We start from the raw sequence: 23,205 nt of genomic DNA, 5'->3' as shown, positions 1-23,205 counted from the left end.
CACGTTTGTGAATATATGTGCGTTTAAAATATATTTTAACACAGACAGTGCTTGTGTTTAAAATGCATTATGGTGTGTGGTACATCAAAACTAAGATTAATGGAGATCAATAAAGCACATACTAAGCCCCCTGTGCTACCCTGCAGCCTTTAGTAGATGCAGCTATTGTATTTATGTGAAACTTCATATAACTTTCTTCTTGAATTATGTTCATGAGATTATCAGAAAACTTGACCTCTTACCTTGACCTTTAAGTCAAGATCACCAATAGTTAAACCCCTTCAAGATTTTCAGTTATTGCATCTACAGTAGCAATTTAAAAATCCTACGTTGCCTCTTTTACCAGTTATTATGTCCACAAATGTGGGTGTCCACGCCGCCTGCCAGGCGGTGATGATAATAACCCATCAGCTTTTTATGACTGAGGGATTAAAAGTAGACTTGTGCAGTTTTCTGGAAACACTAAGAATATACATGGTAATATTTTTTTCTTTAAACTTTGTGCATCTCAGATATAAAACAGTGGCTAACCTGCTGTTATGGGTAATGTCTCAAATATTAATGCACAATGCAGGAACTCCAGCAACACTTGAGGGAAGATGAACAACTTTAATAATTGACCAACGCGTTTCGGCTTGTGGCCTTCATCAGTAGGTGAAGTTGTGCCAGAAATTTTTGCCTCAAATATTAATGCAAACTTTTCTATTTACAGTTTATCAAATTGAGTTTCTCCCTTCAATGTTAATAGTAATTAATGTTAATAGCATTAATAGTAACTGACATTCAGATCAATGCTTAACCTGTAAATATTAAAGTGGCCAAAAAACAAAGAAAAACAAAAACATTCCACTCACATTAATAAGGAAGTCTTTAATCATAAATGACTAAGTAGTGTGTTACTTCATCTCATACCATTTTCTGTATTCGTGAAGTTTATATAAAAATTCTAGCATCAGCACATTTACTCTAAATGTAAAACCATCCCCAAAACACTTAACTTCATAATTAATATTTTGTTAGCTCCTCTTCTTATTTCTCAGTCATATTTTGTATGATCGTATGCCATCCTTGCTCTTTCAAAGGTAAATGGCACAAAAGGCAGTGATAGTCCAAGTCACATGATCGGTTGTGTCCGAGGACGACCAGACAGTGTGATAGTGAGCCAGCATCTTAAAAATTAATCATTCAAGCAACGATATGGCCATAATTGCGTACATTTACATCAATTTTTTTCTACCTTGACATGTCAGAATGTCTTCAGGAAGTATTTGTATTACAAAGATCCCGTCACAACACACAATATAAGCCAATTAAACTCAACAATACTCAAACAATAATCTTTATTTATCTCCACAGGGAAAACACTTTCACAGATTTCTTTTTAAAACAGCAACATAACACAATAACTCCACTTAAACTACTGTAAATGATAAATAAAAAAGACAGTAAAAAAAGAGACACAAAGGGTAACATGATTGTGGTCTGTTTTTCTTTTTGTAAACTAGACACCTGATTTGTTTTGCAAACTCTGGTCCATATTTAATTTAATTTCAAGTCTGACTTTTCACAGGTCCAGTGGTGCAAATCACAATAAATTAAGATAAATAGATTACTGTGAGAGACCAGTCAGTGTGTATCTGTAGCTGAATTCGCTCTACATGACTCTGATTCTCAAATATTTATTATTTGAAGTTTGTTTGGTTGAGAGTGGTGGGCTTGGAGTGTTTGTGTCTACCTCAGTGTCAAACTATTACTGCTGCTAACAGAAAGGTTAGTGAGCTGCTCTCTCAGACGCAGGTAAAGGCACGGATGAAGTTCAAAACATTACAATTTGACACACTAATAGCTGCCAAGCCTCAAGCCTCTGCTCAATTTGCCACCATCCCACATGGATGAGTTAGTGTCTAGTTTCAACTAGCTGATTAAGTCTGTTAGTTCAAGTCAAATGTTTCTGTAGCTGTGCCAGTTATAACAAGTATAACACTGAGACAAATTTGCCTCCATAAGTATGTGATAAAGAGGTCAAACCTGGGATCTTGAAATAAAGCAGCACAAGTTCAGTAAAACCGTGACTTAATTAATCTCAGGCAACATGATAAAAAACACAACCCAAACACACACTTACAAAGGATGTGTTGCTAATTTACATTATTTTGGCAGTAGACTCCTTTCCTTCATACAGGTAGAATGAAAATGAGTATATTAGTTTTCCAACTAGCAAACAGCAGAAACTTAGTTTCTCTGTCTGGGGGTACATTTCTCAAAATGATTAATTATTTGGTTTGTTTTAAGCTAGAGATAACCACATCTATGTTACATTAAGGCCATGCTAACACGTATATTTTCTTGTTTTAAAACACATTTTAATACATTTATACATCATGTCCACATTACTGCATTTAAGGCACCATAAAGCATTTTTTTTAACCCTGTTTAATTCTGCATGTTATAGATGCAGGACGCACATCCATTGTGTTTTAAAACAAAAACATGTTAGTGTGGATCTAAAGTACCTAAGGTAGTTCAATATCAATCTGGCATTATCAATTCATCCCAGATTCATTTCTAATACAACTTTACATCTGACTACACTACGCACATTTTAGTAGCTGATTCTTTGTAGGAGCTCATGTCATCTCTTCCTCCATTTTTCATTTTGTTTGATTGCTTCAGATGTGAAGGAATGATAAGAAACCTGCAAGGTTTAATCAATGGATTGACCTAAATTTAGCTGGCTGCTTCATTAATTGTAATTCACTGGCATTCAGATCAATGCTTAACCTATAGATATTAAAATGGCCAAAAAACAAAGAAAATCAAACAAACACTGCACTCACATTTCTGAGGATGTCTGATTTATGGTAACCTGGAGACTATAGTTAGTGCTGTGCTATGTAACATTGTTTTGTAAGACGCTCCAATTTTTTACTCCAGGATAACAAAAACTTTCATGAGAAGTCCCGATAGAAATAAAAAATTCCTCTATATCAATTTTCTATCTTACTTTGGTATAATGGGAAAATATGCTGCCTTTACATTAACAGAGTTAAGTTTGGCATCCAAGTTTCTTCTCTTTATACTTGGCTGTAAAAGTGAGAGGCGTCCTCTCCAAACCAGTGGCCTTGAGCACCCTCTGCAGCTCTGTGGAGAGTCCCTCTCTGAATAACCTGGAAATGATCAACAGAAAGAAAAGATGAACATGTGGAGACGTACGTACAGCAGTAAAAAGCAGCGTATTCTCCCTGTCACAGCAACACAAAGTAATTGTTCACTTTCACTTCAAACAGCTGCCAGCATTTAAAAACTGAGACAGGTGTACAATGTTACTGTGTCAGATCATCACAATGCAAACATTTTGTCTGTATCATATCAGCATTTATGTATTGTTCAATTTCTCACCTACTTATGACTCTATTAAAGAAAGCAGAATGAAATGAAAAAAAGAATAAGCTTAGCTCATTTACCTGCTCACGGTACTGCTGAGTTTGGTAGCAGGGTGACTCTCCGACAAACACGTTTTTCATCCGCACTGCTCCCTGTCTGTCAAGGGAACGAGACCTGGGTGCTCTTTGCTGACTGCGTCTCTGCCACGACTTTAGCTGTTCGTTCACTACTTGTCGTGGGAGACCATTAGAGTGGCAGTGTGGATGGTCCCAATTTGCTGGCGGGGTGATTCTAATATCAGGAGCAAAAGGCCTCTGTACTCTCTGGTGAGGTACTGCAGTGTCTTTATACCTATAATCATATCTATTCGAGGAACAAGGAGCTTGCTGGGGGAAATAGCTCCGTGGCATATCCATCTCATTGTAGATCAGTTCTTCATCGTAATAGGCTTTTGGAATACCAGGACTGGGCTGCTGCCGGGGATTACGGTAAAAGCCAGCATGCGGGAAAGCTCGAGGTCCATAGCTGCCAACTGGGCTGGGGAGCAGGAATGCAGATGGAAATTGTTTGGGCAAATCACCGGGCAATTCCCGACACGGGGAGCTATTGTAAGAAGGAAACGAGTTTTCAGAGTTGCTGTCCTCAGAGCTAGCATGGCTTCTGTAGTTCAGTGTAGGAGATGGAGTCTCTGGTAAAGTTATTGAGTATTCGGTCAGCCGCCTCCTTGGGCCTCGGGGGCGACCACGCTCCTTTTCAAATGCAGAGTCAGGAGAGGACAGCCTGTGCAAACCAGAATAATTATAACAAACACAATAACAAAGCTACTTTGCAAAGAAACTGCATGAGGCTTAAATAACTTTAACTATATTTTTAAATAATCCATTCTGTAAAGGAGCACCACACAGGGTGCAATTTCAACATGCAGATATGTGTGAGGTATAGCTACCTGAGGGAGAGCTGTCTGTGCACTCGCATCTCTGGGGTGGAGGGTGTACTGTTTGACTGGGTGCGACTCAGCTTTAGGTGGGAAAGTTGAACAGGCAGAGCCGACTGTGCTAAACAAGCTTCCAAAGGTGGCAAAGACTCAGGTTTGGCTGGGCTGCTGAACACACAACATAGGAGAGTAATTAATTAATATAACAATATATCTTATGAATGTTTAATGTGGGTACTACATGCAGGGTGGACAGTGTGGACATATACATGCGCACACACACTTTGATAAATGCATTTTGACATATCAAACATTGAGTGATTTAATACTGTGGCAAACAGCAATTGTTCCTTTTAGAAATGAAAACAAATATAAGAATACACTTTATCAGGGGCAGGAGTTTCTATATATAATTATGTAAAGAATTACAGTTGGCTCTGCACACTGACTGCTGCAAAAACAAATGGCAGTATTAGACATTTGACATGTTCTATTTAATTCAGAGCATTAATGGTTGTAGTGAAAAAAAGGTTACTTTTTAAAAATGGCTTCTCTAAAGTAGATGAAGATGACCTGTTTTGAAGTAAAGGAATTTCTTACACTGTTAACGTGTTAATTAACAGTTTCCTTTTAGATTTTAGAAGTGAAAGGATGTTTTTTCTTTTAAATCTCATTTGGTCGTCAGGTTCTTTGGAAAAAATCCAACTGGATTCCTTCCAAAGAATCCAACGTTCGTTTACATAACATCACAAATCATAATTTGTGTTTCCAATTCCAATCCTCACAACTTGATAAACAGGAAAGGAGTTATAATGGATAGCCTGGGTTACCTCATCTTGACAGATGAGCGCGACTTCTTGCTCTTCTGGTAGGGCTGGTCAAGACTTGACTCGGCCCATGGGGAGTGCTCGATGGGAGGAAGGTCATACTCTGGCCTCAAGGTAAAGCTCAAGTCAACGCTTGGATGGGGAGAGTGACTCAGGTTCAGCTGCAGGGACTGCGGAGTCACACTTGGAGAAATGTAGGCGCCATCCACACAAGACTGCGTGGACAGAGGGAGCAGCTGGGGAGGATCTGTCTCTGCTGGATAAGGGAGTCCTGAAGAAGGCTGTGAAGACTGACTTGTGACTTCTAGGAAAAAACAGAACAAACCCCCCCCACAAATGATGTGCATGGAAAAGAATTTTGCATGGATAACATTTATTGTCACCACAGACTCTCTACCTTTGTGAATGACAGTATTTAGGAAACATTTGAATTCTCGTGAAGTTTCTGTGGTTAACTAGTCATCTGATAAACTCTGTGAGGGTTTTAAACTAGAAAAAAGAAAGAAAGAAAGTGCTTTCAAAGAAATAAGCAAAAACCTTACCTTCATCTTGCACAACAGAATCAGATAGAGAGCTGTCATCAGATGTGCCAAGATCTAAAAAAAACAAAACCGAAAGACACTCAGTATTAAAATTAAACATTTCTATAAAGAGCCGTTATGATTTGAATTGTCACCTTACCTTGTTGCGTAATACTGAGGGCAGGGAGTGGTGATGATCGGCCATGCTCCAGTCGAAGGCTGAAGGCCGTCTCCTGTAGATGCTTGAGTTTCTTCTCCTCTCTTTTGCACTGCTGCAGGCGGCTCTTCCTCACAGACTTGCTCAAGTTTTCCTCTTCACAGAGCTTCCGTGCAGCTTCATATATCTTCATCTGAAGCGCTAGAGAAGCGTCGACTGAACTCAATTTTGAATCCTGCAAAGGTTACGGCAGTTTAGCAGAGAGACAGACAACAACAAGAGGACACTATTCCATTGTGCAGTCTACAAATTTGGCTTATACCTCTGCTCCTCGAGGGATTTTGAGTTCGTCAAGTTTAAACGCAGCTCCAACGCGGCGGTGAACCTGCGGGGCCTTCTCTCCTGGCTGCAGAGGATAATCTTCTGACAGCCGGCCCGTCAGCTCCTAAACAATATGTAACTAATTAAAATCCAAATGTCCCTAAAGCAACATCACAGCATGAATAAAAGTTTATTTTTATAAGGATACACAGAAGCTTGGTTAAATGGTCAATCAAAACAAGGCTTCTTTTAAAAATCAGCACCGATAAATCTTTTCAGTTTTGTTCCTGGCAGTTTTTTCCCCCCCATTCAGTTTACTCAACCATCTCCATGTTGTAGTTCTGAAATGGTGTACAAGTATCTACCTCTTATCTCTTTACATGTTCAGACTTATAGGTGCAGAGACGTGGTTGCACAATTTTGCATTTGCAGAGATTTTCTTTCACAACACATTCTTTGGGTTTCACTTTCCCACTGTATTAAGTACCCGTGTCTTCACTGAACCCAGAGAAAAGCAAAGCACTGTTTCCGATTTCATTAAAGATCAGACAAAAGAGGCTCGTACTTTGAGTCACTCAAAGTCAACCGCCTTTACAGACAGACAAAATCTCAAGTGTAGCCAATAAGCTTACTTATTCTTTTATCACCGAGATCTGGGAGAGGTATCATGACTCTCATTAGTTCACCTAGAGCATGTCCCAACAGGACTGCCTTGCCCAAGTGTTAGCAGGAAAGAATGATCCGGCCTGGGATTTTACCCCGGAGCACCCATGCACGTCATGAACATGCCTGAATCTGAGTGTGTGTCCAGTTGGGAAATTTCTAGATTTCATTTCATAGAAAAGAGAAAAGACTTAACATGAAAAATAATGACGTGAAAAAAAGTCTTATGCTGGATCCAAACTAAGGCTGAAACTGCTTAAAAGTCTTTAACAGCTATAATGCATTCATACACTACAGCCACATTACATGGACTGATTTCTCTCCACGGTCTATCTGAAAGGAAATGGGATAACAGAGAACAGGTACGATGGATAACGGAGATAACCTTGAAAATGCATTAGTTAGAATTGGTGTTGGCCTTATCCCTTTTAAATGGCCTAAAAGGAAAAGAGAGAATAGCTGAGATGAAGTCTCAGTCTCACTGTGGCACTGAACTATCTATTCTGAATGACTCACTTTTGAAATCGGCTAAAATTTCATATCTTTTCCCGTGATTTGGAAATTCTCTGTGATGGACTGGAGACCTGACCAGAGTGTACCAGATCTTGTTTACTTCACCTCACAAATAAACAAACAAACAAAAAAAAAAATCAAACCTTTACTGTCATTCAATCACCTGGAACTTTTAGTTCACACTTTAATATTCTCCTGCCTTGATTATTGCAATTCACTTTTCAATTTTGCATCTCTCAGTCCTCCATAGATTATTTCCAACTGGTGCAAAATGCAGCAGCTAGGCTGCTAACAAAAACTAGCTGTGGTCATATATTACACCTATTATTGCACCATTTCACTAGTTTCCAGTGAAAGTCTGAATCCACTTTAAAATTCTGTCACTAACTTATAAAGGTCTACATGCACAGGCCCTTGCTTGTATAGGAGAACTTCAGAGATCTTATCAGAGCAGCCGGCCTCTCCGATCCTTTAACCAGGGTCTCCTAACTGCCCGTCGCTCTGGTTTTAAAACCAGAGGTGATTGTTGATCAGTTCCAGCTCATCTGCAACCATGTATTAGATAAGTGATTAAAAAGGATGGACGGGTTGATTTGGAAATGGAGCATGTAAAAACTGCAACCTATGACTGTCCTGTGATTTCGCATTAGTGTCCCATCCTCAGTCACTTTGCATTCATACATATTTGTGCATCCACTTGTGCTACCAATATTCTCATTAAACAAACACGAAATGTCCCTCCTGCAGGTCACTTAACACGAAAACATAACAAGAAAACTGCCCCACCACTTTAATCCTTCATAAACGGAGGGTGAATCATCTGCAGTGTGCTTCCAGTGTGAGCACAAGCTGTACTTGTGACAGCTTGCCTAATTTCCTAACAATTGTCTTTACTTTGTGTAGATCTACTTAAACCATTAAAACTTTAATGAAGAGATGAATTAGATGTGACTCATTTGTTATGTGACATGTTTCATTGTAATATGCAGCCTCGCCAGGTTTTAAACGGTTGATCTGTGGATGACCAGTGGAGTAAGCGTTACTTACAGCTTCTCGGATGCACAGTTTCCTCAGCTCATGTATGCACATCTCTAACTTCTCTTGGAGCTCCTGGTGTTTGATCTTTATTGCCCGTGTGTGTGTGGTCACATCCTTTGTGTGGGTTGTTGGGCTGTCAGACCCTGCAATGGCAAAGGAGCACATGAACAAATCTGAGATGATGTGACATTCATGTATTTCTTTGTTTAAATACATAATAAATTACTAAGAAAATATATTATATTTGGTGCATGAGTTTTTGGGACCTCAGCATCATCAATGTGATTTTTTCCCCCAGAAAAATCTGAGATATATTTAATTTCTTTTTTTTTTTTTTTTTTAGAAAAATGTGTTAAAAGGTTCAATAAACACTCCACTTTCAAAGAAAAATAATTTTTTGGCAGTTACTTGATGGCTAAGACTTTACAAGGTAAAGCAAAAGCAAAAATCTCCAATGACACTTAAATCCAAAAGGAAAAAAAGTCATTAAAAGCACCTGTGACAACTGTAACTTAAGCAGAAACTCAGTGATGATTGTCATTGTGTATCAGCAAGATGACAGAAACACTACCAAGAACACCCGAGAAAAATGAGATTTTAAATCTTAGACCGAGATTTGAAATCTTAACAGCGGTTACACAACATGTACAATAATTACACACATATGCAGGGGGAGGAATAGTAAACTTCAGGGCTAAAGAAACATCTAAACATGCTACTGTCCAACTCCAATGGAGGTCAAACAGGGACAGCCATAAGATTCACAGCCTGATGAGTCAGCCTCCAACTTTTAAAACATCTTGAATTTACTGTCATGAAATGTGGTGGCCCTGTGACCCCAAAACTGAATAACAGCAGAAAATGGATGGATGGATGGCTAAAGAATAATAAATAAACCTGTCCAAATAAACTAAAGGAAAACAGATGAAAAGCAGTGAATCCTCTAAAACACACAATATTTAATTATTTTCACCTGGTATTTGACATCACTCATAAAGGTAAATACAAAAAAACAGTCAGCTCTTCTGAAAGATACCAAAGCACATACACGTTGCTGGTTCATTGGCTGAACCTAGACAAATTTGATTCTATTCCAAGGAAGAGTCCTGGAACAACTCCCGCCTTTGTGAAGCTTAACATGCTCAGTTTCTGTTGACATTGTGTTGCAGATGTGTGGTTTCAACACCATCCTCATTTTGCTTCTGAAATGTGTTGTGCTAAAGTGACAACTCTGTGTGCACAAAAATGCCTGGATCTTAAAAGAAATTCACCACAAAAACAAGAAACTGACTAAAGACAGTAAAAATCATTCAATGTCATCCTTACAGAGAAGTCAGACTACTATGGAGATACAAATTCAATTGTACTCACATATTTTATCTGCACTGTGCCATTTAAATCTAGTTTTTTTTCCTGGTGTGTATATAAAAGGGTTGTTTATGATGTATACTTTTATGTCTGTAAAGCGCAGCTGGAGGAAAAAAAATCTATTCAGTCATATCATTGAAGCAGATTAACAATGGAGGCCACTGAAACTCAAAGCAACAATAACAGTGGACAGAAGAACGAATCCTTTGTTTTATCTGCTGTTTTAATTAGTAACACTGAAGCAAAATAACCGTCAGCTTCTCTGTAACTATAAACAACGCGAGCGTTCGTCTGGTGCTGTCTGTAGCCTTGGTGACTAATGCCATTAGGTCTCCGGCTTATGGGAGTGGTTTCAGGCATCATCCATTAAGCACCACATACCTTCAGAGATTATTAACAGAATCCCTGCAGGTACTGACAAACATATGAGGCGCGACAGGAGAAAAAAAAAGAAAAAAAGAGTGACAGCACTACAATAGGTTGAGAAATTCCTCTTCCTCACAGTCATAATCACCCTATTCTTTCTGGTGTGACATTTTTTCATTGTATAGAACAAAGATCATGCGGCTCAATTAGGGCGTGAGGAATTTCAGAGGGGCCAAAGCAAATCAGCAGAAACTAATGTGTGTGCAAAAACAAAACAGCTAATGTTTGCCGTTAATTATATGATACTGTGAGGAAGATGACCAAAGTGGAGAGGCAACTTTACTGACACCCTGAAGTAAACTGTGGCAATCCTCCCCCAAAAAAATGACAGAATACAAAGACCAGCATGTTTACAAGGGCTGAACTTAAAATGCCCAGTTGCGCCTTTGGGCAGGCAAATTGTTTAACCTCTTCCACCCCGCATTTGTGACCAACGAGCAACTCGCCCTGCTCTGCTATGATCAGTATGTACGCTGCATTGCTGGACTTCATTCCTACTGTGCCAAATTCATGAAAGCTGTAGCTGGATATTTATTAAAGTTGTTCAATAACAAAAATGTCTATTTACTCATTGTTATAGGATATTATTAGATCTTGACAAGTGAAAATGTTTTTACATCTCATTATGTCCTCCTAAGGAAGACATAGGCATTACTCATATTTCAAAACTCAAAAAGTTGTTTGAATTGACCCTAAAGTTATGGAACTGTAACAACTGAAATAAGGTGCTTTTATGTGTAAATAAAATAAAAGTGGTTATAGAGTTAGGCAGACATAACCTCTTTTAGCTATTCCTCATCTCTGTTTACATCTCTGAATACAATGGCTACTACAAGCATACCGTCCAAATTTCTGACCCAAGTGTCAGCAGCGGTTGCATTGTGTAGGTTGTAGGCAGCAAAAGGTTTCCATGAATGTGAAGAATGAAAACTATGGTCTCTGCTACACTGATTTCGTCCTGTTGTTTGTTTAACTTGGTAGATAACATCTACCTGACCTTGAATGGGAAGGAATGACTTCTTAAAAGTGAAAAGTTAGTGGAGATTATTTTATCGAGAACATAACTGATTTTTCTGCTACCAGGGTATAACTCCATGTTTGGGTGAATTCTGTTATTTTCTAAAAGGATACTGTTTTGCTAAGTCAGCAGTGATCTCAAGAAATCATCGACACTGTTGCTTAAAAATATAATATACTTTAGGTTTTACTAAGAGTGACTTGAAAGCATGTGCTGTGATAAATTTATCTGGTTTGATGTATGATCTGTTTGCTCAGTTTCAGCACTCGTTTATGGCAAAAGCAAGGCTTTACTGGGAAAAATGACTTTATGCTTTACAGGTCAGATGTGGGTTTCAATGCCCGTTTCAAATCGAAATAGTCTATTACCATTTTGATAATTGACACACTGCATGGGAAAATACAAGCAAAGATGCAGATGAGAATCATTGCAATGATGCAATCAAGAACAACCATACTTTCCAGTAGTTACAGTGTTGATCTTATTTTAACTGTCTGCAATACAGGGTGTATCAAAAGAATCATCCGAAGTGCTTTAATTCTGCATCCGTTCACTGGTAATGATCGAAACACACTGTTAAAAAGAGGGGATTCATGGATTTTGCATGGACATAGATTGACATAGATCCTGACTTTGTATGTCAAACTTTACATTTAGCAAAGTTTACTCCATCTTACTGCAAAGGTCCATTACCTTTGAAATCAGATGATTCTTTTTGATACACTCTGCATTTCTCAATACCTGACTAGTTAGTCAGTTAGTGAGGCCGATGACTTTTCAGTCTTCAGCCTGTGGAAATAAAGCTGTGTGGATTGTAATTGACTGACAGTTTTGTATATTTTTAAGTATTTGCATTGTTACTAAACCACAATATTTCAAAGAATGGACACGGTTTGACATCTTCAAGTAAAAAAAAAAAAAAAAAAAAAATCAAGTGAAAAACTAAAAGACAGAACAACAAAGAGTCATTACTGAAATTAGTTTCTTTGCATGTTAGTATAAATGTTTTGAAATGCGAGGAAACAAAAAAAAAAAAAGGTGAAAAAATTAAAATTGTGGACTTTCACATGGCTTTTTCATGCTGAGTTACAACTGTCACCACTGTCTAGCACTTAACTCTACTTCCTACTTTCACATTAATGAAAGCATTTGAGGTCGTTAAAGTTGCCCAGTTTGTTCCTCCTGCCTGTAGCTGTTCTACACTGACACAGAATCAGGGGAACAGTTTGAAATCTCACCTCTATATCAAATGCAGTGTGCAATGATTAGAGTGCATAGTTTTTTACTAAGCGTGCTATGACAGTTGTGCTGCTTCATTTGGAAGAAAAAAACAAAACAAAACAAAAAAATATATATATATGCTGAAACACTGATTTTTTGTTTGTTTTTACCTGAATGAAGAATGATGCCGCTGTCAGTGTCGCTGATCTCCCCGTTGCCCTCCATGTCAGTAGATGGACTTCCTGTTCCTGTTCTTCAGTGGAGGCAAAAGATAATGTCACATACCATGTCCTTCTGTTAAGTAAGAATTTCATTTTCATTTAGTTTAAAGTGCCAGCCTCTTTTTTTCTTTTTTCTTTTTTTAAGTGTCATAGCCCTAAATTAGACAAAGCAAGCGTTGGCAAATTTGATTCAGAATTTGGTGTTTGAGAATTTGAGTTTATTCACAAATCCTGCGACCTAAGATAATCCAACAGCAAGGAGAAAAAACTGAGAATAATCCTAAATAACTAGACTTAATAGCGTAATTTAAAAAAAAATCCTAAAACCAAGGCAAACATCATTAACGCACAAGCTTCACAAAGACCGCCCATTACGTAATCTGTGACTTGTTACTTAAGTGATTCAGGTGTGACTTGCCTCTTTGAACTCTTAGACAGGTGTAGTCACAGTCTTCCACAGCATGAGTACACATACATGTTGTCAAGTCTAGGGTGTTTCCTGTGACGGCCTGTTTGTTAAGCTCTGATGTCATGATTGCCACTAACTCACTCCGTGTCATAGCTGGCTCACAATGCATGAGTTATAAATCCATCAGGTGGCAAATAAAAACTGGGAAGTTTAATAATTAACCGAGTGAACAGAGGAATGCCACTGTGGTTGCATTCCAGCACACAGGCTTGGTTAACTTCAGCTAAGACGAGAAAGCAAAGGAACAACAACCCAAGGTGAAGTCAGCTATGTCATACAAGAACCAGTTTAATGTTAGTCGAGCTATTGGGTAACACCAGGAAACATGCAGAGATCTTCAAAAATAAATAAATAAAAGCAAAAGTATCCCATTATCTTCTACTATTCTAAAAATGACATAACCATGACATACATCCACAAACCTGTGACTGTTACCTCCACACCTCTGAATCACAGATAACTGCCAGGTGTTTTTGCACAGTTACAGCAAAACAGTAAAAAGCCACCTCATCAACACTGAGCACTGACATCTCAAACCAAGCAATTAAAAAAATAAAATAAATAGACGCAGCCACACATCTTTGGCAGATACACCAACACAATCTTTAAAATCCATAGGTCAGGAGTGCCACCAAATTTCATGCGACTGTCTGGATCAACATAATCCTACACAGTACACAAGTTTTTTTGTTTTTTTTTTAACTACACTTGCATACTGTAAAAGTACATGCAAGTCAAAATGATAAATAAACCCACTTCTAATTGGGCCTCAAAACAGACCCCTTACTGGGAAGAAGATTTGCCAAGGATATCTCCATAATCCTAACACTGATTTAGCTGTTTGGCTAATAAACAACGCTGCAGAGCAGCAGGAACAGCTCGTTACAATCCTGAGAGAAGTGAATGAGACTAAAGCGATGTGTCAGAATCTTATCAGTTTCTATTAGCCCAGAGATAACCTAGGAGGGAGCAAAGAACACAGCATTCTCATTTTATACACATTAATGGTCCCAATCTGTGGAAATGGACTTAAATGATGCAGCACAACTTTAACATTTATAGCAAAGTATGCCAAAGACGCCCCTTTCAGAACCACTGGACTGATCAATCAGTGTTCTTTCAATGAAGCCTCAACAGCCACCACTAATTCTATTAGCCCAAATAATGTCAGTACAAACAATTCAGTTACTGAAACAATTAGTCTGCTTTATTCTGAGACATTTTAATCAACAGTATGATTATTCAAGGTTGATTTTCGTTTCCAACAATACACCAAAGCATATCCTCTACATTAAAATCTGGGGAGCCTTGGAGCATTTTTGAGTTTTCCGTTTCCCACTTGGCAAGTTGAAGTCAAGTTAAAATCCCCGGGAAATAATCTGCACTCATCTATCCTCCACGCATGGATGAAGTTGCATTCTCAGTTGCAAGCGAACTGAAACTTGTCAAGTGTTTACAGGTAGGTATTTGGTTTGGTGTGATTTACCTGCCGGTAAAACATATTTTTCTTGTTTGTAATATTTTTTTGAACAACTTTACATCCTTGAGGACAACTAATTAACAGTTTCAGTAAAAGAATTTCATTGTGTATAAGCATTCACATTAATAGTACAATTACAGATATTCTACATTAATCCAAGTTAATGCACATGGATGTTGGTAGGTTTTATGAAGAATGTCATTAGGACAAAACAAAAAACAACAAACAAACAAACTTACTTTACTTCATGGAAAACTCAAAAATCCAACCAGTGAAAAGTGTCCCACAGAATTCCCAACTTGAACGGAGATACACAAAACCTGAGCCGCATAGAGTCTGGGCAGGAGTGAGAGACTCACCGCTAAGAAAGCGCTGCTTGCTGAAGAGGTGTGGCCTCGGACAGCGAGGGCTGAACACTTGAGACCGTATCATATAACTCGACTCCTGTGTGAGCTTGAAACTGTGTCAACAACAATGACCAACACACCGAGAAATTACAAGTCACTTCACGCTCTTATCAGTCCACTTACAGATGGGTGGGGCCATCTTTGACTGAAACGTGTCTCATGACAAATGCAATATTGAGTGGCACCCTGACAATAACACTTTAATTAATTCACTAATAAACAAATTGTTAAAAAAAATAGATGGCAGACTTTTTTTTGTTATTAGCCAAAACAAAAAAGCAAAAACATACTATTTTCATGCTCAAAAAATTGCAAATTTCTGTTCTCACATTTTATAGACCAAAAGATTAATTAGCACCGAAGTCATTTGAGAGATTAATCATGAGCTCATTATTTATTAGTAAGTTTATCCTTATCAGCAGTCAAAGATCCTGGTTCACTGTGATTTGTTTAAGGGCTGGAAATTTGTTTGTGGGACAGAGCTCATATCTGGTTTAAATGACTCTATGACTTCCTAACTGCATTTAAATGACTCGCTCACAGAGTTGGGCTTCTATTTTCTCACTATGATCATTATAAACTATTCCTAATAACTGTGAGAGTTTGAGGTAGTTAGTACAGACCAAAGATGAGAACACCAGAGTCAGTGCATGTTTACTGCCATCTCCTGGTTGATTAAAAGCAGAGAAAAAAAAACAACAACACGCAACTATGAATTTAAAACTTTACTAGCATAGATTTTCGTGTGTCCCCTTAAATGTCCCCCACCTGTCTACCTACTTCCGGTCTACCCATACAGAGGCTTTTTTGCATCCTGCTCCTTCTTTCTGCATTGAAAAGAGGGAAACAAATGGTAGTGGCATAGTTCACGTGATTTACAGAGCACCTGCTTTGCATGGTTCACATTCATTCTGAATCTCAATATTCAGTTTGGCTTTCCAGGAATGTTGGTGCTCAGACACCCGCAAAAAGGTCCAGCAATTCCCAGACACTCAGGGATCAGATCTCAAATGACATGGCACCGAGAAAGCAGCAAGGTTTTGGTTCAGTGACTTCTACACTTAAGACTTCACACTGTGAGCACTACTCAACACATTTCACAGATACTAAGCCATGTCAGACTTTCAAGTTTGCCTTTGACTAGGTGGGTTTTTCTGCACTGAAAATTTCTGAGCACCTCAGACCCAGAAAAATACCCTCCCCCCATTTAAATGCTTTTGCTCATTTAGGATTCATTTAATCAAGTATAATCTACATTTTTGTACATCAAATGATCAGAAATAACAGGAAAATGCATAGATTTCTGTTTAAGAAATAAGTGGTAATTATATGGAATACTGCATACACAAACAGACAATATTTGGTGTCTCCTTCAAAAACAAAAGTTAAAATGATTTTAAAAACACAATTCTTCTCCAGTATCAAAAAGTTTACGCCTATTAGGTAATGCAGTCTAATAGGCTTCAAATGTTTTCTAAATGGGAATTTCAGGAAATGTAGTTTCTCATGTGGCTCAACTGATCAGACAGGTCTTTCTGACAGTTTGCCCATCCCGTTTATTTTAAGGCTAAATAAATAAGAGTTCAACAGCCTTTTTTTATGGTTTATTATAGCACTAGATGTATTAGTTGTATGACTATATTAAGCTATATTAGATGCATTAGTCTGACCTAATAATAATGCAAATAAAGGCTGTAGTTGGGAACAGTGCTTACCACCTACTTCAGTCAGCTGAGATTTTGTCTTTTACAAAGCACACTCATAAACAGTATTAAACATGGGCATAGCTTCCAGGTCTGAGAAGTGAAGGCAACATGGAATTCCCTTAAATATGTATTCATTTTAACTTCCACCAGTGACCTTGACTCCTATAGACATCTATGGGAAAACATCACCCCAACATCAGTAAACACATGAGTTTATGGGTTAAGTCACTCATTTCATGTCATACTGAATAAAGCACCAAGTTTAGTTTGGAGAGATAATCTGGGCTATAACCCACTGGCTATTTACTTACTGAGAAGCCAATAAGTGTGTGGTTTCTCATCGAAACGGCTTTCAAAACGCCAAAATAGTGACATCATCATCTCGAGGCTTTAAAACAGGGCTTCAGAAACCACTGGTTGATGTCATAGAGGGTTAGGGTTTTCACAATACTAGAATTACAAACTCGATACCGATACACAGGAAAACACTCGACACTCAATAGCATTTTCAAAACCACGACAAAGATTTTGTCCCCCTTAAGCAAAAACAAAAGGAATGAACTGATATTTAGAAAGTGTTCATTTTTTAATGTTTAATTATCCAAATTATAAGTTAGATTTAACAAAATTAGTATTTAAGATTACATTTTAAAATTGGATAACTTCATTAGAGATCATGAAGTTAAATATATTTTAGAACCTACTTAGAAAAAAAGGTACAGAAAACAACACAACACCTAACATTTAAAGTGTGGTGTTAGTTGTGTTATGTTCACTGTCAAAGACTGAACCACCGGCCACTGCCTGCATGTTAAAACTGACCTCACAGCTGGCTACAACAAAATAACAAACATTTTAATAAATTATTGTAAAGGAAAAAAAGTCTAAGTTAATCATCTTGTCCACATGTGCCTGCAGCCTATCATCCACCGTTCACATTGCTCTGTCTCAGTCTGCATCTTTTTACATCCTCAGCTCTGCTCTTCAGGCCTGAAACCTGTCTGATTCTGCTGTTCTGCTCTGGATTTCACTCTTTATTTCTACTTTGATTTCCTCGCTGCTCTGCACAGCAAGCAACACTCCAGGTTCCCAATGACAACGTGATGATAATGTGGCTATCGGCAATTGCTAACAGTTAAATGGATAAAGTGTGCACAGGCCAGGTTAACATTTGTAATAACAGTTTAATACTTCACTGTTGTTGAAACAGAAGCTTTACTGATCTCTGAAATTCCTGTGTCTGTCATCCAGCAGCAGTGAGGTGAAGTTGTACAGCTGCAAATACAGATGCAAATGGCGATCTTAATTTGATATTAATTTTAGTATCTATTAATATGAGGCTTTACTTTTTTTTTTGGGTCAAACCTATGGTGGGTACGGTGGGTAATATTGTGTGAAAATACACAATATTTAAGGCTCAAGGAAATTCAAAGGACAGTTATAAAGTTAAATGAATGGATCCATAGTTAATGAGTAAATAATGCCATGAGAATAACGATCAAATTAGTAGTGATGAAGCATCCCTACCTATTACCAGCGCCTGTTAGTACAATACAGCAGCACATTATACAAAAACAAAACAACAACAACAACAAAACAGCATTAAATCATATATAAGAAATTAATTCATTTTTTTTTTTAAGTACTCATGTAAAACGCTACTGTTAAATTCCAGGATTTTCACAGGTTTTCCAAGACCGTCTGAGCCCATATAATACCCCGCACTGATCTGGGAAACTACAGTTAAGAGGAACTGAGAGAAAGCTGTAAATGAGAAATGTTTAGCCACATTTTAACACCTAGTCAAAGATGCAATTATAGTGTAACATTTCACAGTCAGGAGCGCATTAGTCACATCACAGCTGTCCACCAAGAGCGTATTTAAGTCCATCATGCTTGATGTGATGACTAGTAAAACTGTTTCCCACAAAGATACCAAACACACAGCATCCAGGGTTATGGTAGCCAGTTGGTGGATGTCATCATGGGTAGTTTATATAAACCAGAAGTCCCAGAGAGACAGAGAGCAGGCTTTGTAAAGGAAACATAGCAGCTGGCAAAACAAATTCTTTAAATATTCTTGAGTCCTTTTTATAAGTGCATGGGCTAGACTGCCACTGCCAATGCAGAATTATTAAGTGCCAGTCCTCAATACTTTACAACTTAAGACAAATGTGTGCCAATGAAACACTTTTTAAGCTGCACTAATAAACCACAAACCCTAAAAAAAAAGAAAAGAAAAGAAAATCAAAAAATCAAACGCACAGGAAGAGAATCCTGTTTCACACCTTCACACCTCTCGCTGCCTGCAGCCAACTTAAGCTTCATGTTGGTTCAAACTCCAACCAACTAATGTACATGTGAGAAAAAAAAAAACCCAAACAAAACACTACATGCACACTTTGGCAGAAGAAAAGTCCCTGATTTGATCACTGAACAATTTGTCTATCACACGCAAACCAAGCATTAAAATTGTGGCTGAGAGTGAACAAGCTTAACACATTAAAAACTAAAATTAAAAAGATGAGTATACAGTTATGGTTAAAAAGGGAAAAACGTATACCCGTAGCAGGTAAAAACAACCTCAGATGAACAGCAACAAATGACATATTACACAGTGTCATTATTCATTTAACAAAAACCAAATCAAAATTGAGAAGCAATGTGTGGAAAAATGAAGTTCAACCCATGATTCAGTAGCAGGCAGAAGCACCTTTAGTAGCAGTAACCTGAAATGACTTTTAGTTTCTTTATGACAATCAGTCTCTCACATCGTTGCGGAGGAATTTTAGCCCACTTTTCTTTGCAATCTTTACAACATGGCTTCCGTTCATTGAGTTTTTTCCCCACACTTATGCACAGCTCTCTTAAGGTCCTGCTAGATTAATTAAATTGGTTTGAAGTCTGGACTTTGATTGGACCACTGCAAAACCTTGATTCTTTTCTTTTTCAAACATTCTGACATAGATTTGATGCTGTGTTGCTGCAATTCTGACCAAGCTTCAGCTGTCAGACAGGTGGGCTCATAATTTACTCTAGAATACTTTGGTATAGAGAGGAGTTCATGGTCGACTTGGTGACTGCTAGACGCCTGGATTATTTGGCAAAACAAGCCCAAATCATCACCCCCTCCGCCACTGTGCTTGACAGCTGGTGTCTGGTGGAGGTGTTTGTGGAGGTGTTTGTGAAAGTCAAAGTCCAGACTTCAACTCAATTGAAACGCTGTGGCGGGATATCACAAGACAGCTGTATATAAATGGATCATTGCAAACCTCAATGGTGCGAGTCATACAGAAACCTGAAGTTACTTCAAGTTATCACTACTAAAGGTGGTTCTTCTGGTAAAGGTGGTTTTACCATGACAGTATATTCTGTTTCAGTTTGCTTTATCTCTTCCATCCCAGTGTTATATTATATTTACACCAAATACCAAACACGTTTTTTTATGGCCTCACACATTTAGTAAATTTTACACTCATTCTCTAACACTCAGCTAGGGGTGACTGACACATCAGGAAACTTTAAGGTTTTATGTGGGTTTAAACAATGCTGGGCGGCACAGCATGAGTTTGTAATTACTGCTGCACTGGAGGGTCAGTGAAGTAGTAGGGGTTAAGCCACTTCTGTCTTTTGCCCTCAGGTCAATGCTGAGGAATGTGTGACTGCGGTAAAATTTCAATCAAGTGAAATGAGAAACTAACCAATGGGACGACTGCACAGGAGATAACCTTCACATGGATAAGAGCATAATAGCATCAAACTTGGGAGTATGCCTAGTATTAACAATTCTGTAAACTGTGTGCAAATTTCAAAAAGCTTGCAAAAGTACTTCATTAAACTTGTATTTTATGATCAGACATGTTTACTCTTCCAGTCAAAGAGGATGTTGCAATCCGACAACTTCTGTGTACAGCCAGGTATCTGTACACAGTTTATGGTGCACCTTCAAGCTTGACTTCTCGTTTGCAAACAATTGACACACCAATATTTTTTTAAACAGCTTTTTAAAGAAAATAAGTATCATAAGTATAAATTCACATTTTAAAAAAGAAGATAAACAGACTCCGTGATACTTAAAGTGTTTCTGGATCACTGGTTTATATATATATATATATATATATATATATATATATATACACACACACTGAATACAAAAACAAATAAAAGTAAATCTAACTGAGAAAGGAGAGTGTGACTGTATCATCCACTCGCTCAGTCAGATGCACTGAGCTTGCTGGGCCTCATCTTTAGAGTTTCTCAAAGTTTAGGAACTTCTTCGCTTCAGTGGTCAGCTCTTCCCCAAAAATACTTTCACCCTCGGCTCGCTGTTACCCATCATTAAGTTAGGTTCAGCAGTTCTAAATAAACAAGAAGCTTCACAAAACTAGTTAAAGTAAGATAATAATTCTTAGCTTTCTTGCTCTTACCTTCGTAGCTAGTTAGCCTGCTAGCAGCATGCCTCATCTACATCCATACAATCTGCGCTCCATTGGCTCGCAGCCTCCCAGATTTGAGCTGGAAGTTTACTTTAGCTACAGTGGAAAAAAAAAGGAGTGGAAGAAAACAGAATCGAGTCCCAGCGTTACGTCAGTGTAGTCTAGCCGCTTGAATTAACAGGAAAACAACCATTAAGCTGAAGCTGAGTTCTCAAACCGCTAACTTTGCTGGAAAGCATACTCCGAGCGCTCACTGAGGCAAAGGAACGCCGAGCTGCCTTCAGGTACCGTCGGAAACAGTTAGCACACGAGCCAACAACAAGTAAATACCATGGTAACCGCGTTGTGCCAAAAAGTGATCATCTTCTAAAACTGATTTCCAGTGTTTCCATTTTGTGTTTTTTTTTTATATGCAATGTCTTTACTTATATTGGTAAATAGACTAAATAAACAAGATTTACTACGTGACTTTTAAACTAGATAAATAAAGGATATATTATAGTCACTTTGCCAAAAACTGATTTCGGCTTCTACCTTGCAACAGAAATGTTGTTTGTGGCTCAAGATGACTCGATATCATTCATGATGGATACGTTTAACATTTGTTTTACATATTATTGCCAAACAAGTTATTTATACCACTGTAAAATACAGAGAATGGCTTTTAGGCAAATACCGGAAATCATTGGTAATATGGTTTATAAAGGTCATTCACAAACATTTACGTGTTGTTTTCTAGCCACGAACTACTCGTGGTTTCAGCCCTGCTGGTTTGGTGTTTCTTACATGTAACAATATAGCAAGAAAAAAAGGAAAGAAATAAAAAAAAGCAATCCTTCACCAGCAGTTAAGCAATTAAGTCTGAGATGTCCAGCACCACTTCTGCAGTTTACATGACTCCTGCTGTGTTGTCACGGGGACATCCTGACATCCTATCGATGCCAAATTTGTAGGGACTGGGCTAACAGAGCACACAGAGCTTTTCAAAATGATGGAAATTACAGCTTCCATATTTTGTGGCTGCAAGGAAAGTTACCCCCCCCAAACTCAAATGAATGTAGTGTCCTCTGGAAAGTAAGAACTCTCTCAAATATAACTCTCTCAAATATAATGAAACAAGGCTCGCATATACGGATTCCCTTCACAGGTTAGTGTCCCGTGCAGCAGCTGAGAAACCAAATCTCACAACGCCAGAGCCCAAACTTATACAATACTAAAATAAAATATTTTTCTGCCTTTTTTCATCCAGTGATCAACCAAGACCTGATGTCCACTTCAAGGGACAGAAGATAAGAAATATATAATAACATTTTTAAGATGATGCAAAATGTTTCTTTGAAACACAATATTTAAATGTTCTAAAATAAAATAAAATAAAAATAAAGGGCCTACACGCTGTGTCAGCCACTCGGATGTAAGAAATTCCGAATGTTAGATAGGATTGTGAACGCAGCACCACTTACGGGTAGTGAGCTACAGATGACCAATGCATGACTCCTCATAAAGAATTATGTATTGGTCATCAAAAATATTTTTTTTAAAGTCACAAACAAAGAAACAAAAGCAAAAAGCAAAAAGCAAAAACCAAACAACAACAAAACGCTCACTGTGAATCTTTATTAGGATAACTAATAAGAGGTAGGATAGACCAATGACTCTAGACCTACATTAGAATTCTATCGAAACGTCCACTAGAGGTCACCCGCACCTTACTTTGAGTTCTCTGTAAACTATGCAGTCCTGTGAAAAACTAAGTACGCTTCATTTAAGAGAGTGTACTTACGATAGAACACTATCGCTGGGTGATTTTCACCCGAGCAAATACATTTACATGATTTCTCTCTCCCACAGGTGTTAGCGTGTCGAAGAGACTGTGCCTTCACCAGGAAAGTCTCAAATGTCCCAGGAATGGGTGGACCAAAGACCAGCTTTCCAGTGTCATTATTTTTTTTAGGAATTTTTTTGTTCTTGAATTCCAAATTTTTCTGTAATTTTGGAGCACTATTTTATGGTCCGCCCATGACACTTTTTTTTCCATTTTGTTAGAGATGGCACAGTTGAAAGTAAAAGAAGACCACTCTAACTTGTCATGTGT

The 23,205-nt window shown here is 38.0% G+C and overlaps 1 protein-coding gene across 3 annotated transcripts; it reads right to left on the bottom strand.

Moving 5' to 3' along the window:
* Positions 1-1,359: 1,359 nt before the first annotated feature.
* On the bottom strand, positions 1,360-21,364 carry inavab (innate immunity activator b). Of its 3 annotated transcripts, none has more exons than XM_063473100.1 (10): positions 21,102-21,364; positions 12,562-12,644; positions 8,368-8,501; positions 6,146-6,268; positions 5,827-6,058; positions 5,688-5,741; positions 5,149-5,449; positions 4,331-4,486; positions 3,465-4,164; positions 1,360-3,167 (listed from the first exon to the last, which is right to left on the bottom strand). In XM_063473100.1, the coding sequence occupies exons 2-10, from the start codon at positions 12,614-12,616 to the stop codon at positions 3,075-3,077; spliced, it is 1,848 nt and encodes a 615-aa protein (XP_063329170.1). In that variant the 5' UTR covers positions 12,617-12,644; positions 21,102-21,364; the 3' UTR covers positions 1,360-3,074. The 3 variants fall into 3 exon arrangements, with proteins under 3 accessions (XP_063329170.1, XP_063329168.1, XP_063329169.1); XM_063473098.1 differs by having other exon boundaries at positions 12,562-12,639; XM_063473099.1 differs by having other exon boundaries at positions 4,331-4,483; positions 12,562-12,639.
* Positions 21,365-23,205: the final 1,841 nt, after the last annotated feature.

The sequence above is a fragment of the Pelmatolapia mariae genome, linkage group LG5 (assembly GCF_036321145.2).
Source record: "Pelmatolapia mariae isolate MD_Pm_ZW linkage group LG5, Pm_UMD_F_2, whole genome shotgun sequence".
Classification (NCBI taxonomy): domain Eukaryota; kingdom Metazoa; phylum Chordata; class Actinopteri; order Cichliformes; family Cichlidae; genus Pelmatolapia; species Pelmatolapia mariae.
Note: the sequence above shows the minus strand (reverse complement) of the source record. Positions and strands in the feature narration are given on the sequence as shown.

What these genes read in the sequence shown, in the direction of transcription:
- inavab (XM_063473098.1), bottom strand. Translation starts at nt 21,138, where the DNA reads ATGAGGCATGCTGCTAGCAGGCTAACTAGCTACGAAG. An exon ending in AAATCCCTCGAGGAGCAGAG is followed by an intron (nt 6,059 to 6,145) that starts GTATAAGCCAAA and finishes TAACCTTTGCAG; the next exon opens with GATTCAAAATTGAGTTCAGT. An exon ending in CGCTCATCTGTCAAGATGAG is followed by an intron (nt 4,487 to 5,148) that starts GTAACCCAGGCT and finishes TTGTGTGTTCAG; the next exon opens with CAGCCCAGCCAAACCTGAGT.